The sequence below is a fragment of the Muscardinus avellanarius genome, assembly GCF_963383645.1.
Source record: "Muscardinus avellanarius genome assembly, chromosome: X".
In the NCBI taxonomy this organism is placed as follows: Eukaryota; Metazoa; Chordata; class Mammalia; order Rodentia; family Gliridae; genus Muscardinus; species Muscardinus avellanarius.
The window spans coordinates 46,467,504-46,482,078 of NC_137792.1; the positions used below are offsets into that span (position 1 = coordinate 46,467,504).

The 14,575-nt window shown below is 46.1% G+C and overlaps 1 protein-coding gene across 1 annotated transcript in view; it reads right to left on the minus strand.

The window, feature by feature from the left end:
* Window positions 1-14,575, minus strand: part of FGD1 (FYVE, RhoGEF and PH domain containing 1) — a gene marked incomplete at both ends in the record, with an annotated part of 56,680 nt that overhangs the window by 17,347 nt on the left and 24,758 nt on the right. Inside the window, 4 exons of the mRNA XM_080719117.1 lie at window positions 4,124-4,262; window positions 4,345-4,501; window positions 8,885-9,033; window positions 9,723-9,812. Coding sequence (XP_080575243.1) covers window positions 4,124-4,262; window positions 4,345-4,501; window positions 8,885-9,033; window positions 9,723-9,812 — 535 coding nt within the window. The remainder of the gene's footprint in view (window positions 1-4,123; window positions 4,263-4,344; window positions 4,502-8,884; window positions 9,034-9,722; window positions 9,813-14,575) is intronic.

Here is a 14,575-nt window from a genome sequence, read left to right on the forward strand (position 1 = left end):
GATGGGCAGTGGGCAGACAGGAAGCTCTTGTGCCTTTTCCTGTCTGGATACTTCCTCCTGGCCTGACCACACCCACCCCGGCCCAGAAAGTGTCAGTGAGGTCCCCCACAACATCATTTGAAATCAGAAACGGTCTTAATGCCACAAGAGCAGAACATGAAAAGTTGCCCGCCACTAACTGCAAGCTTGGCAAGATTAATACTACCATTCATAGGAATGAAAAGAATAGTTACACGTGTAACTGGAAGTTTGAAACACCCATGTTTATCAAGTTGTCTGTGGACAGAGGACTGTGGGTGGTCTTAAAATGTTTTCTTTAGCTAGCATATGCTTGTAATCCCAGTACTTGGGAGGCCGAGTGGCAGATTCGAAACCAGTCTCAGCAACTTAGTGAGTCCCTCCACAATTCAGTGAGACCTATTTCCAATTAAGAAATTAAAAACTGGACTAGGGGTATAACTTGGGTTCAATCCCCAGTACAAATAAATAAATAAATACATACATACATAAATACACAAATACATAAAAATGTTTTCTTTATATTTTTGTGTAATTTCCTCTACTCCTTTTTTTTGTACTGGAGATTGAACCCAGGGGCATTCTACCTCCAAGGTGTGTGCACAGTGGCACACACTTGTAATTCCTCCAGTTGGAAGGCTGAGAAGGAGGACTGCAGGTTTGCAGCCAGCCTCAGCAACTTAGTGAGACCTGGTTTCAAACTGAGAATAAAAAAAAAACAAAAGAAACACAGTCTCACTAAGTTGACCAGGCTGGCCTTGAACCTGTGATCCTCCTTTTAGTCTCCCAAGCACTGGGATTACAGACATGCACTCCCATGCTGAGCTGGACTGAACTTTAATGGAGCCTGGTCCAAATTTTGCAGTCTCGGATCTTGGGGCGAGCTGAGTCTGGGGCTCAGACAGCTGACTTCAACAGTAATCCCAGTGTGCAGGCTGAGGAATTCAACCAGGAGCTAGAGAATGTGTGAGTCATCTGTGGTAGCAGATGTATGACTGAGTGGGGCTCAGCATGGGGATTGTAGTCTGAGGGGTAAAGAAGAGGGAGTTCATCTTGGGCTGAGGATCTTAGTGGGCACATTTTAGCTAGCTTTCATTCAGAGATTCTCATTCTGAGCAGATCTGAAAACCAGAACAGGAGCTGGGTGTGAAGGCACACGCCTGTAATCCCAGTACTTCAGAGGTTGAGACTGGAGGATCTCAGGTTTGAGGCCACTCTCAGCAACTTAGTGAGGCCCTGTTGCAAAATTCAAAATAAAAAGGACTGAGAGTATATAGCTCAGAAGTAGAAGGCCCCTGGATTCAATTCCCAGGGTCAAAAACAAAACAAAACAAAACAAAACAAAAAACAGCCAGGCAAGGTGGCACATGCTTGTAATCCCAGCATTTGGGAGGCTGAGACCAGAGGATCACAGTGTGTGAACAGCCTCAGCTACTTAGGCCCTCCGCAACTTAACGAGACCCTGTTTCAAAATAAAGAATAAAACATAGGGCAGGGGGTGTAGCTCAGAGGTTGAATGCCCCTGGGTTCCATCCTCAGACCCACCCAAAACAAATAAATAAATAAATTAATTAATTAATTAAACAAATCCAGAACACAGAATACTAGATTGGAAATTCTGGGGGTTTAATCTCTGAGTTCAATGTGGGGCATTCAATTGGCCAAACTCAAGGTCTGATGTAGATTCTGGGGACTTGAATGGGGTTGCAATTGGTACAACACAGGAAGTGATGGGTTTGTTTGTCTCTGCTTTCTGAACACTGGAAATACAGGTGTGTGCCACTGTACCCAACAGGAAAGCATTCTTGTGGCCAAGTTTAGGGATCTTTGTTTAAGAACACAGTGTAGGTATCTATAACTGGGACCTCAGACTGAGGGCTCAGTTTGGAGATGTATATCCATCAGTCTCATCCCAATGAACCAGTCTAAAAGGCTCTTTCCACAGGTTCGGGTTATTTAGCTCATCCCGGCATCTCAGTGGGGCTCTTATTCGGCAGGGAGGAATGAGGTATATACTTTGTGTGCACATGTCCATTTGGAGAGCTCAGCTATCAAATTCTCTAAAGAGGTCTCTCTAAAGAGGTCTAGCTCACTCTAGAAGTCCAGGCTTTGTTAGCAACATACCCCATCTGGTGGGGTGAGAGGGTGCAGCTGAGGAAGTGTTGGCTCCCCATTTTGTGTCCTCCTATCTTTATGGCTGTTCCTACAGTCTCCTTTGCTGAACTTTGGTCCCATTCTCCTCCATTTACATTCACACCCTTCCTTGGTGATCCTGGCCAGCCCCACGGCTTTGAACACTATGTAACTGCCAGTGACATACAAACCTCTCCCTGGACTTCTAGACTCATTTAACTGCCTAAACTGGCAGCATGTTTAAACATGTCCAAAATCAAACTCCTGAGCTCGTCTCAAGAACAATCATACTTTTTTTGTATGTAGTACTGAGGATTGAACACAGAGGTGTTCTACCTCTGAGCTATACCTCCAGCCTCTTTTTCTTTTGAAACAGGGTCTCACCAAATTACCGTCCCTGGTGAATCTGCCATCCTCTTGTCTTAGCCTCTCAAGTATTGGGACTATGGCATGTGCCACTGTGCCTGGCTTCAAGAACCATCATTTTTCTTTTTGGTACTGGGGATTGAACCCAGGTCATTGTACCTTTGAGCTGCACCTCAGCCCTATTTCCTAGTTTTGATTTTGAAACAGGGTCTTGCTAAGTTGCTGGGGGTCTCACTAAATTGCTAAGGCTGGCCATGAGCCTGCAATCCTCCTGTCTCAGCCTGCCAAGTACTAGGATTACAAGCATATGACACTTTGTCTGGCTAAAAACCATCGTGTGTGTGTGTGTGTGTGTGTGTGTGTGTGTGTGTGTAATTAACCTAGGCGTATTATATCTCTGAGCTACACACTCACCCCTATTGTATTTTTATTTTGAAATGGGGCCTCACTAGGTTGGTTGAGAATCTCGCTACATTGCTGAGGCTGTCCTTGAACCTGCGGTCCTCTTGTCTCAGCCTCCCAAGTACTGGGATCACTGCGTACATGCACCACCACGCCCAGCTAGAACCACCATTCTTGACTCTTAAGCTCCACATCTACTCCCATCCCAACCTTTTCAGTTCTACTTAAAAAAAAAGTATCCCAAATGGAACTATTTTCAGCACTTCCACTACTACTATCCTCATCCAAGTGGGCTTTTCTCACTTTGGTTATTGTAACGGTCTTCTAACTTCTCTCTTGGTCTCCCCATGCAATTCAAGCCTGAACTTTTGTACGGCTCCCCACCAAACTCACGAGAAATCCATCTCCTTAGCTTGGCCTTCAAAGCCTTGCTCCTCTCTCCAACCTGACTTCTGTCATTCTACCCTTCATTTTATTTTGGGTACTGGGGATTGAACCCAGGGGCATTCCATCCCCCAGCCCTATTTTTTTAAACAGGGTCTTGCCAGGTTTCTGAGAGTCTTACTACATTCTTGAGGCTGGCCCCGAACCTGCAGTTCTCCTGTCTCGGCTTCCCAAGTACTGGGATTATATGTGTGTGCCTCTGAGTTTCTCAGCCCATTTTATTTTTTAAAATAGGGTCTTGCTATGTTGTAGAGGCTGGGCTCGAATCCATTAATCTTCCTGGCTCACCCTCCCACATACTAGAATTATAAACATGTACAACCGTGCATGGCTTGGAGTACTCTTCAAACACACACACACACCCATCTATCCACCTACCTATCTTCTATTTTGTAGTACTGAGACTGAACCAAGGGGCATTCTACCTCTGAGCTATACCCCCAGCCTTTTTAATGTTCTCATTTGGAAACAGAGTCTCACTAAGTTGCAGAGAGCCTCACTAACTTGCTGAGGCTGGCCTTGAACCCGCAATCCTCCTATCTCAGCCTCCCAAGTACTGGGATTACAGGCGTGCTCTGCCACGCTGGCTTGGAACACTCTGAGTATTCTTTCTGGGTACTCAACGTGGAGGTTCATCCTATGGTCTCCCTCAGAGTCTTGCTATGGGCCTCTAAGACCGCAGGTGCTATTCTGGGATGCCAATCATGTGGCAGTAGAGGGCTGCCTCGGTGGTCCGGCCAGGCCTGGTGCACACACTCACTTTGGGCATCCTTGCTGTCCGGGGAGCCCTGAGGCAGCTTTAGCAGATAGTCCTTGAGAAGCAGCTCGTAGCGGGGGATGCGCTGCACAGGCTCCAGCATGTGGTGCTGTAACGTCAGGTTGCCACAGGCCTCCTCCTTCTGCGACAGAGACAAGCACAGGAGCTCAGGTCCCCGCAGGCCTACCCTGCCCCAGTCTGCGCCCTTCAACACAGCCACTGACCTGCACCTCGTGGATGATCACTTTAAATTGGGTAGAGCGCTCTGTCCAGGTGTTGACCAGCTCCACCGCCCGGTCAAAGTTCTTCACATACTCGCCATACATCTTGAGGAAGGGTGCCAGCTTTTGGAGGATATCCCCAATGCGTGGGTAGCGGTCCCTGGGGTAGAAGCGTGGGCTGATGTGCTCCTGCTGATCTGCAGCGCTCAGGGCCCCCATAGGTCTCTGGCCCCAGCACATGGCTCTCTTTGGCCTGAAAACCTACTGCTTGGTGGGCTGTTTCTATGAAAATGTTGCTTCTACTCTAGACAGGGCTATTAGGCCAAGAGGCTCGGCTGGACCTGAGGCCACATCCTGGGACCCCCTCTCCCCGCTCTGGCTCTGCCCTGCAGAGCACCTGCCCTGCCACTGCATGCACAGATTACTGATCCTGTCCCTGACCTTGTGCTCGATGGTGCCGGGGACACGAAAACCAGCCATACCCTCAGAGCCCTAAGAAGCTCACTGTCTGGTTGGGGAGGCCAAGTGAAGTGACCAGGTTGGCTAGCGCTCCTCATTGCTCAGAATCTGATGTGGGAGACAAACCCAACCTGGGGTCACAAGTTAGGGGGGAGATATGGGAATCAAGCTTCACACCAGCCCTCTGTGGTCACAGTCTAGTGAGAGGGACACACTATCCTGGGGTTTTGGGGACATGGAGATAATTTGAAACAGATTGGAATGACATAGTCTTATTGTGTTATTGTCATTTAAAAATGTTATTTTTAAAACAAGTGTTAAAGCCGGGCATGGTGGCGCACGCTTGTGATCCTAGCATTTGGGAGGCTGAGACGGGAGGATCACGGTTCACAGCCAGCCTCAGCTACTTAGTGAGGCCCTTTGCAGCTCAGTGAGACCCTGTTTCAAAATAAAGAATAAAAAATAGGGGTGGGGGGTATAGCTCAGAGGTAGAATGCCCCTGGGTTCCATTCCCAGTACCAAAAATAGAAAAGTGTTATTTAAAAAAAAAAAGCATTTCCCAGCCAGGCACAGTGGCTCAGACATGTAATCTCTGTACTTTGGAGGTTGAGACAGGAGGATATCAAGTTCAAGGCCAGCCTCAGCAATTTAGTGACACCTTGTTTAAAAACAGAAAATGAAGGCCAGGTGTGGTGGTGTACGCTTGTAATCCCTGCGCTTGGGAGGCTGAGACAGGAGGATCTCACGGGTTCGAAGCCAGCCTCAGCTACTCAGTGAGGCTTCCAGCAACTTGTTGAGACCCTGTTTCCAAATAAAATATAAAAAAGAAGGGTCTGGGAGTATAGCCCGGAGGTAGAAAGCCTCTGGGCTCCACCCCAGTACCACTAAAAAAAAAACATAAAATGAAGAGAGTTGGTAGTATAGTTCAGTTGTAGCACACCCCTTGTTTCAATCCCCAGTGCTAAATAATAAGATAATTTCCCACTATTTAGGAGGCTGAGGCAGGAGGATCATAGGTTCGAGGTTAGCCTCAGCAATTTAGTGAGACCCTATCTCAAAATAAAAAATATAGCTCAGTGGTAGAGCCATCCTGGGTTCAGTTCCCAGTAACACATACACACACACACACACACACACACACACACACACACCCCTCATTCAGCAGGTATTGTAGACTAAAAGCTGAACTGAAAGAGAGCCTGGAGGTTAGAACTCATTAATAAAGATAAACACCACCCTTCCCCCATACTCCCCTGCCTGAAGCCTAATCAGCCCCCAGGCTAGGCTCAGTCCTATTAGTCAGGATCCCCACAGCCTCACATCCTCACCCCCACCAAGCACTGATTAAAATAACAACAGCTCAAACCCAGCATGGTATAATCCCAATACTTAGGAGGCTGAAAAAGAAGGATAAACAGGTTGGAAGGCAGCCTCAGTAATTTAGCCCAAGGCTCTCAGCAAATTAACCAGACCCTGTTTCCGAATAAGAAATAAAATAGGTGTGGGAGCTGGGTGCAGTGATGCATGCCTGTAATCCTAATACTTGGGAGACAGAGATAGGAGGATCGATCACAGGTTCATGGCCAGCCTCAGCAAGTTAGTGAGGCCCTCTGCAATTTAGTGAGACCCTGTTTAAAAATTATAAAAATAAAGCCCAGCATGGTGGTAGACTTTTGTAATCCCAGCATTTGGGAAGCTGAGACAGGAGGATCATGGTTTGCAGACAGCCTCAGCTACTCAGTGAGGCCCTTTGCGACTCAGTGAGACCCTGTTTCAAAAACTAAAGAATAAAAAAATAGGGCTGGGGGTGTAGCTTGGAGGGTACCGAAAAAGTAAATAAAAAATAAAAATAAAATGGAGCTGGAGGTGTAGATCAGAGGTAGAATGCCCCTGGGTTCTACAACTAACACCACACACACAAAAAAATAGGTCTGGGGATATAGCACAGATATAGAAGGCCCCTGGGTTTCATCCCCAGTATCACACACACACAATAAAAAAAATAATAACAGCTCATAATTACTGAGCTCTTCTATACTGGTATTATTTTATTCTAAGCTTTTTACATGTATGGGTTTGAAAATATATCCCCTCTATATTCCCAATCCTTTTTTTTAAAATTATCATTTTGAAACAGGGTCTCTCTAAATTGTTGAAACTGGCTTCAAACCTATGACCCGCATGTATTTACCTCCCAAGTACGGGGACTATAGGAATGTACCACCAAGTCTGCCTCCCCTTTTCTTTCTTTCTTTCCTTCTTTCTTTCTTTCTTTCTTTCTTTCTTTCTTTCTTTCTTTCTTTCTTTCTTATTTCCTTTCTCTCTTTTCTTTCTATTTATTTATGTATGCCTCCCCATTACTTATTTATTTACTTATGGTACTAAGGATTGAAAGCAGGGGCACTCAACTTCCAAATGACATCCCCAGCCTATTCTAGTTTTTTTTTTCAGTACTGGAAATTGAACTCAGACATTCTAACCCCAGCCTTATTTTATTCTTTATTTTGAAACAGGGTCTCAACTAAGTTATGGAGGGCCTCACTAAGTTGCTGAGGCTGGCTGCAAACCTGGGATTCTCTGTCCCAGCCTCCCAAGTTCTGGGATTACAACCATGTGCCACCACATTTGACCCTATTCTTTCTCTTTCTTTCTTTGGTTCTTTCTTTCTTTCTTTCTTTCTTTCTTTCTTTCTTTCTTTCTTTCTTTCATTCATTCTTTCTTTCTTTCTTTCTTTTCTTTCTTTCTTTCTTTGGTGGTACTGGGGGTGCAACCCAGGGGCTTTTCTAACTCCGGGCTATACTCCCAGACCTATTTTATACTTTATTTGGAAACAGGGTCTCACTAAGTTGCTGAGGCCTCACTAAGTAGCTGAGGCTGGCTTTGAACCTGCGCGATCCTCCTGTCTCAGCCTTCCAAACACGGGGATTACAAGCATGTGCCACCACGCCCGGCTTTATTCTATTTTTTTTAAATAGAGGATCTTGCTAAACTGTTGAATTGTAGCCTCAAATCTGCAATTATCCTGTCTCAGCTTCAGAATACCGGGATTACAAGTATGCACCATCATGCCCAGCTCAGCCCTGCTTATTTATTCATTCATTTTTGGTATTAAGGATTGAACCGAGGAGAATTCTACCTCTGAGCTACACCCCCAGACCTTTTTATTTTCCATTTTGAAACAAGGTTTCACTAAATTGCTGAGGCCCACCTGGAACCTGTGATCCTCCTGTCTCAGCCTCTTAAGTACTGGAATTTCAGGTATACACCAACATGCCTGGCTTATCCTCATTTTAAAGATGAGAAAACTGATGTATAGCAACTCAAGAAACTTGCTAAAAGGGATGTGGCTAGTGTCTGGACTCAGCAAATTTAGCTCTGAATCGCTTACTCTTTTGTGCATGTGTGTCTGTATGGGAGGGATACTGGGGATTGAATCCAGGGGCGGTTTACCTCTGAGCTACACCCCAGTTCTTTATGTGTGTGGGGGGCACTGGGGATTGAACCTAGGGACATTCTACCTCTGAGCTACACTTCCAGCTCTATTTTGAAATAGGGTCTCACTAAGTTGCTAAGGCTGTCCTCAAACCTTCAATCATTGTCTCACCCCCCGCCCCAAGTACTGAAAATACAAGTGTGCACCACCATACCCAGCTCATCCCCAACCCTTTTTGTTTTTTATTTGAAATAGGGTCTGATAGATTGCTTAGTCTCACTAAGTAGCTGAGGCTGTCCTCAATCCTGTGATCTTTCTGTCTCAGACTCACAAGTACTGGGATTACAGGTTTGTACCACCACACCTGGCTTGAACCTCTTATTCTTAAGGGCTCTGTCCTCTTGTCCTTTTCTAACTGGGTTTGTATTGCACATTAGATTGGGAGGGCCTAGCAGACAGATCTGTGGGCCTGATTCTTTTTGTGGATATGAGAGGGCAGGTAGGAATGAACTATTCCATGGAGCTGAGGATGAAACCAGGGCCTTGGGAATGCCAGGCAAGCGCTCTACTGCTGAGCGCCACCTCCAGGCAAAGCTGTGCACATCTGGGCTTGGGCCGGAAGGAGCTGGCGGCCTGGGCCTGGGGCCTCACCATTCCTCCATGCGCTTCTCTAGCTCTGGCAGCAGGAACTGCTGGTGGAAGCAGTAGATGGAGCAGATGTTGGAGAAGATGCCATGTACGACGTCTGCTGGGAAGGAGCTGCGGCTCCGAGCTTCTTCTAGCAGCCGGGCACAGAACACCTGTGGGGCAGGGCAGGTGCACTCAGTGGGGGTAGGGCTAGGGCTCTCCTGGGGAAGGGGCAGCTTGCAGTGGCTGCGAGAAGCTTTGGGATCAGCACTGGTCCTGAGACTGAGGGTGGAGGGAATGGAGTCAGGGTTTTGTACGTGGTTAGACTTCAGGTTGTCAAGTTTAGGGCCTGGAGTTAAGTGTTGGAACGAGAAGTCAGGATCAGGGGCAAGGTCTAAAATAGATTCAGGATCAAGGAAGAAGTTGGAATTTGATCCATTCATTTAACAAATATTTCTGAGTGGGTCCTGTGTGCCAGGCCCTGTCCTAGAGACTGGGATAGAACAGTTAACCGAGACAAAAATCCCTCCCTCAGGGATTCTGGTAGATGTGAAGTCAAGAACAGGGCTGGAGGGGAATGAGGCTCACCTTGAGGAGTAACTTCAGGATCTGGGGAGGGTCGGGATTAATGCCAGAGAGCAGCCAGGGTGCTCAGGGTGAAGAGTCAGGGTTGGTACAAGCATCAAACTTGGGATCATGATCAGAGTAGGTTTCAGGGACAAATTGGCTTCAAGGTGAGAAAGGGGCTGTCCCACCTCTAGATTCTGGCCAAGTGGTAGAGTTGGGCCCAGGCCCTACCAGTTACTCTTAGCAATTCACTTACCAGGACCTGGGGCCCTGGGACCCCTGAATGGGCATTCACCTGATCCAGGAGATGGAGCCTGGAGACGTAGGCCTTCTCAGTTTGCAGGAGTTCATTGGCAATGTGGAACACCTTCTGCTGCACAGTCAGCTGGAAAGGAGAAGAGGTGAGCCCCGATCCATCATTCTTGACCATAACCAAATCCGAGCCCCCAGAGGTCTGTTTTCTCCTTTGGTACTGGGGCTTGAACCCAGCAGTGTTCTACCTCTGAGCTACAACCATAGCCCTATTTTATTTTTATTTGGAAACAGGATTTGGCTAAGTTGCTGAGACTGTCCTCAAACTTGTGATCTTTCTGTCTCAGTCTCTTAAGTACTGGCATTACAGACATGCATCACCATGTCCTAGCCTTCCTTTTTTTCTTTTAGAAACCAGGTCTCCTTACGTTGCCCAGGCTGGCTTCAAACTCCTGGGTTCAGGGGATCCTTCTGCCTCAGTCTCCCCAGTAGCTGAGACTATAGACACCCGTTATTGTGCCAGTTCTCCCTAGAATTCTTAGAATAGCTCCCATCCTGCTCTAAGTCTAATGCCATGCTGAGATAACGAGTGTTATAAGGCCGCCCATCTCTGACTTCCTGGTGGATTGTAAAGCCCATACATGGAGCTTTTTTTGGTACTGAGGATTGAACCCAGGGATATTCTACCTCTGAGCTATACCTCCAGCCCTTTATGGTTTTTACTTTTTGTTTTTGTTTTTTGTGGCACTGAGGATTGAATCCAGGGGCACTCTACCTCAGAGCTATACCCCAGCACTATTTTACTTCTATTCTGAAACAGGGTCTCACTAGATTAATGAAAGTTTCACTATTTGCTGAGGCTGTCCTTGAACCTGCAATACTCCTGTCTCGGCCTCCCAGGTAATGATGATTACAAGTGTGCACTACCACATTCTTCTTGTTTTTTTACTTTGAAATAAGGTCTACCTAAATTGCTGAGGGTCTCACTAAGTTGTTGAGGCTAGCCTTGAACTTGTGATCCTCCTGTCTCAGCCTCACAAATACTGTGATTACAGGCATGTGCGACTATGCCTGGCCCTTTTTATTATTTTATTTTATTTTCTGTAGTACTGGGGATGGAACCCACGGGCCTTCTACCTCCAGGCTACACTCCCGACCTATATTTTATTTGGAAGTAGGGTCTCACTAAGTTGCTGAGAGCCTTACTAAATAGCTGAGGCTGGCTTTGAACCTGCACGATCTTCCTGTCTCAGCCTCGCAAGTACTAGAATTACAAGCATGCACCACCATGCTTGGCTATTATTTTATTTTGAAACAGGGTCTCACAAAATTGCCGAGGCTGGCCTAGAACCTGCAATCCTTTTGTCTCCGCCTTTTAAGAACCGAGATTAGCAGCATGTACCAGCGCACCCAGTTCCCACCCTGTACTCGTTGGTGACAGTGCAGTGATTTAAGCACAGGGACTGAAAAGTCAGACTTATTTTTATTGTGGTACTGGGAATTGAACCCAGGGGCAATCTACCTCCAAGCTACACCCCCAGCCCTATTTTATTTTTCATTTTAAAATAAGGTCTCACTAAGTTGTGGAGGGTCTAAGTTGTTGAAGCTGTCCTAAAATCAGTAATCCTCCTGTCTCAGCCTCCCAAGTACTGGGATTACAAGCATACGCCACCATACCTGACTAAAATCAGGCTTTCTGTGTTCAAATCCTGGCTCTGCCACTCACTAGTTTGCATGATCCTATAAGATTTGCAAAGGATAATGAATTGGTTTATATAAATCAACCAGAGAAGCCAGGTGTGGTGGCTCATAGTTATAATTCCAGTTGAGGCAGGAAGGATCATAAATTTGAGACCAGCCTGGGCCATTTAGACTCTGTCTCAAATTAGCGGAGCATGGTGGCATGTGCCTGTAATCCCAGTACTTGGGAGGCTGATACGGGAGGATCCCAGGTTTGCGGCCAGCCTCAGTTACTTAGTGAGACCCTTGACAACTGGGCCTGGGCTGGGAAAGGATGCCATGAAAATCTGGAAGGAGACAAGTAAAGTGTAGGGAGATGGCGGAGGGAGTAGGACGGAAAAGGAGGTTTGGAGTGGGAGAGAGAAGGGGTTGGGAAAGAGGAAATCTGAGAAACACACCAAATAATGGTATGTGCATATATGAACATATCACTGTCAACCTCACCATCATATAGAGTTACAGTGCACCAACAAATATATTTTAAAATAAAGTGCTGGGTGTGGTGACACGCACCTATAATCCCAGTACTTAGGAGGCTGAAATAGGAGGATCGCAGGTTCACAGCCAGCCTCAGCTACTTAGTGAGACCCTCTGTTTCAAAATAAAAAATAAAATACGTTGGGAGGCTGAGATAGGAGGATAATCGGTTCAAAGCCATCCTCTGCAACCTAGAGAGGCTCTTAGCAACCTAGTGAGACCCTGTTTCCAAATAAGAAATAAAATTGGTCTGGGGATGTACCTAAAGGTAGAATGTCCCTGGGTTCAATCCCCAGTACCACTAAATAAATAAATACATAAATAAATAAATAAATAAATAAATAAATAAAATAGGGCTGGGGGTGTAGCTCAGAGGTAGAATGCTCCTGGGTTCCATCCCTAGTACAAAGAAAAATAAATAAATAAATAAATAATAAAATAAAACAGAGCTGACTACAGATTAAGTATCTATAAATATTACTTAGCTATTTGCCCACTTGGTCACCATCAGCAAAGACTTGCTGGGTACCTGGGGTGTGAGAAAAACACAAAAATAGCCAGGCGAGGTGGTCCACACCTAGATTCCCACTACTTGGGGAGAGGAGACAAAGAGGATCACAGGTTCAAGGCCAGTGTATAATAACTTTGTGAAACCCTGTTTCCATTTTTAAAAAAATAAAAATAAAAAAGACTAGGGATGTATCTCAGAGGTAGAAAGGCCTTAAGTTCAATTCCAAGTACCACACACAGCAAAAAAAAAAAAAAAAAAAAAAAGAGAGAGAGAAAGAAAAAGAAAAACAAGCTGGGCGTGGTGGTGCACAAATAGCAAAAAACTCTCAGCAACCTGCTTCAAAACAAAAAATCAAAAGGCCTGGGGGTGTGGCTCGGAGGGAGAATGCCATCCCCAGGACCAAACAAAAAGTATCTAGAAAATCCTAAAGCTTTGCCTGGTGGTCCAATTTCTTGTTGTTGGGCACATATTTGCCAAGGACCTTTTATCCCAATTGTCCGCTCTTGGACCCAGCCTGAGCTTGGTCCTGGTGGAGCAGGCATTCTGGCTAAGAATGCATCAAGTGCAGGAATGCCTTTTGAAGAAATGTTAGGCTGCCAGGGCACAAAAAGGGGTCCCTGCCTCTAAGAGCCCTTATCTCCACAGCCAGGTGTTGGGAAGCCTTTCTGGGATGGGAGAGACTTTCTGTTAGACAAATAAGAAAACTTAACCAAGCCTGGTGGCGCACGCCTGTAATCCTAGTACTTGGGAGGCCGAGACAGGAGGATCACAGGTTTGTGGCCAGGCACAGCAACTTAGGGAGGATCTCAGCAATTTGTGAGACTTGGCTTCAATATAAAAAATAAAACAGGGATAGGGTGGAGGTAGGAGGTAGAATATCTCTGGGTTCAAATTCCAGTACTAAAAAAAAAAAAAAAAGAAAGAAAAAAAAGAAAGGAAGCCAGGCGTGATGGTACATGCTTGTAATCCCAGTACTTGGAGGCTGAGGATCACAAGTTCGCAGCCAGCCTCAGCAATTTAGGGAGGCCCTCTGCAACTTAATAAAATGGTGCTATTGGTGGAGCTCAGAAGTAGAATGCCTCTGGGTTCGATCCCCAGCACTACCAGTACCACAAAAAAAGGAAACTGAGGCTTGTGGTGGTTGACCAAAGAGGGAAGAGACTTGCCCAATGTCACAAAGCTACTAGATCATGGGACTTTTTCTGATTGAGACAGGACTTTAAAGATCCCTAATGAGTAGCTGGGCCCAGTACTTAGGCCTATAATCTCAGTAGTTGGGAGGCTGAGATAGGATTGCAGGTTCAGGAGAGCCCTAGCAACCCAGCAAGACCCTGTTTCCAAACAAAAAAATAAAAGGGCTGGGGGTACAGCTCAGAAGTAGAATGCTCCTAGGTTCAATTGCTAGTACCACAAAAAATAAATAGAGAAATAAATAAAAGCCAGGTATGGTGGTGCACACCTGTAATCCCAGTATTTGGGAAGCAGAAATAGGAAAATCCCAGGGTCAAGGCCAGCCTAGACAACTCAGTGAGATACTGTTTCAAAATAAAATATATAAACCAGGTGTGGTGATGGACCCCTGTAATCCCAGTACTGTTGAGGTTGAGACAGGAGGATTGCAAGTTTAAGACCAGCCTCAGCAACTCAGCTAGACTTGCAGCAACCCGGTGAGACCCTGTTTCAAAACAAAAAGTAAAAAGGGCTGAGGGTGTAACTCAGAAGTAGAATGACCCTGAGTCCAATCCCCAGTACCAAAAATAAAAATAAAAATAAAAAATAAAGAGGGTTAGGGGTATAGCTCAGTGGTAGAGTGACCCTGAGTTTAACTCCAAATATCCCCCAATACACACACACACACATCCTAATCAGGATGCCCATCTTCACGATGAAAACAAGAGCTGTGGCTCGTGGCTCTCTGGCGAGGGCTAAATCCCCTTCCTGGTGGGCATCTGAAAAGGTGCATGGTCATTTTGGTGGTGATGGTAACTGGAGGGGGGAAGGCCTTTGCTCTTGGTAGGCAGTGCCAGAAAGAAGATCGGGGAAGGTGAACATCCTAAATGGCAAGGATGCCCGGTTTTGAGAAATCCCACGCTAGGGGAAGAGGCAAACACAACAGCCGGGCTCCCGCTTTCTCTGCATGGTCCTGCCTCTCGGTGAACAATGGTCAG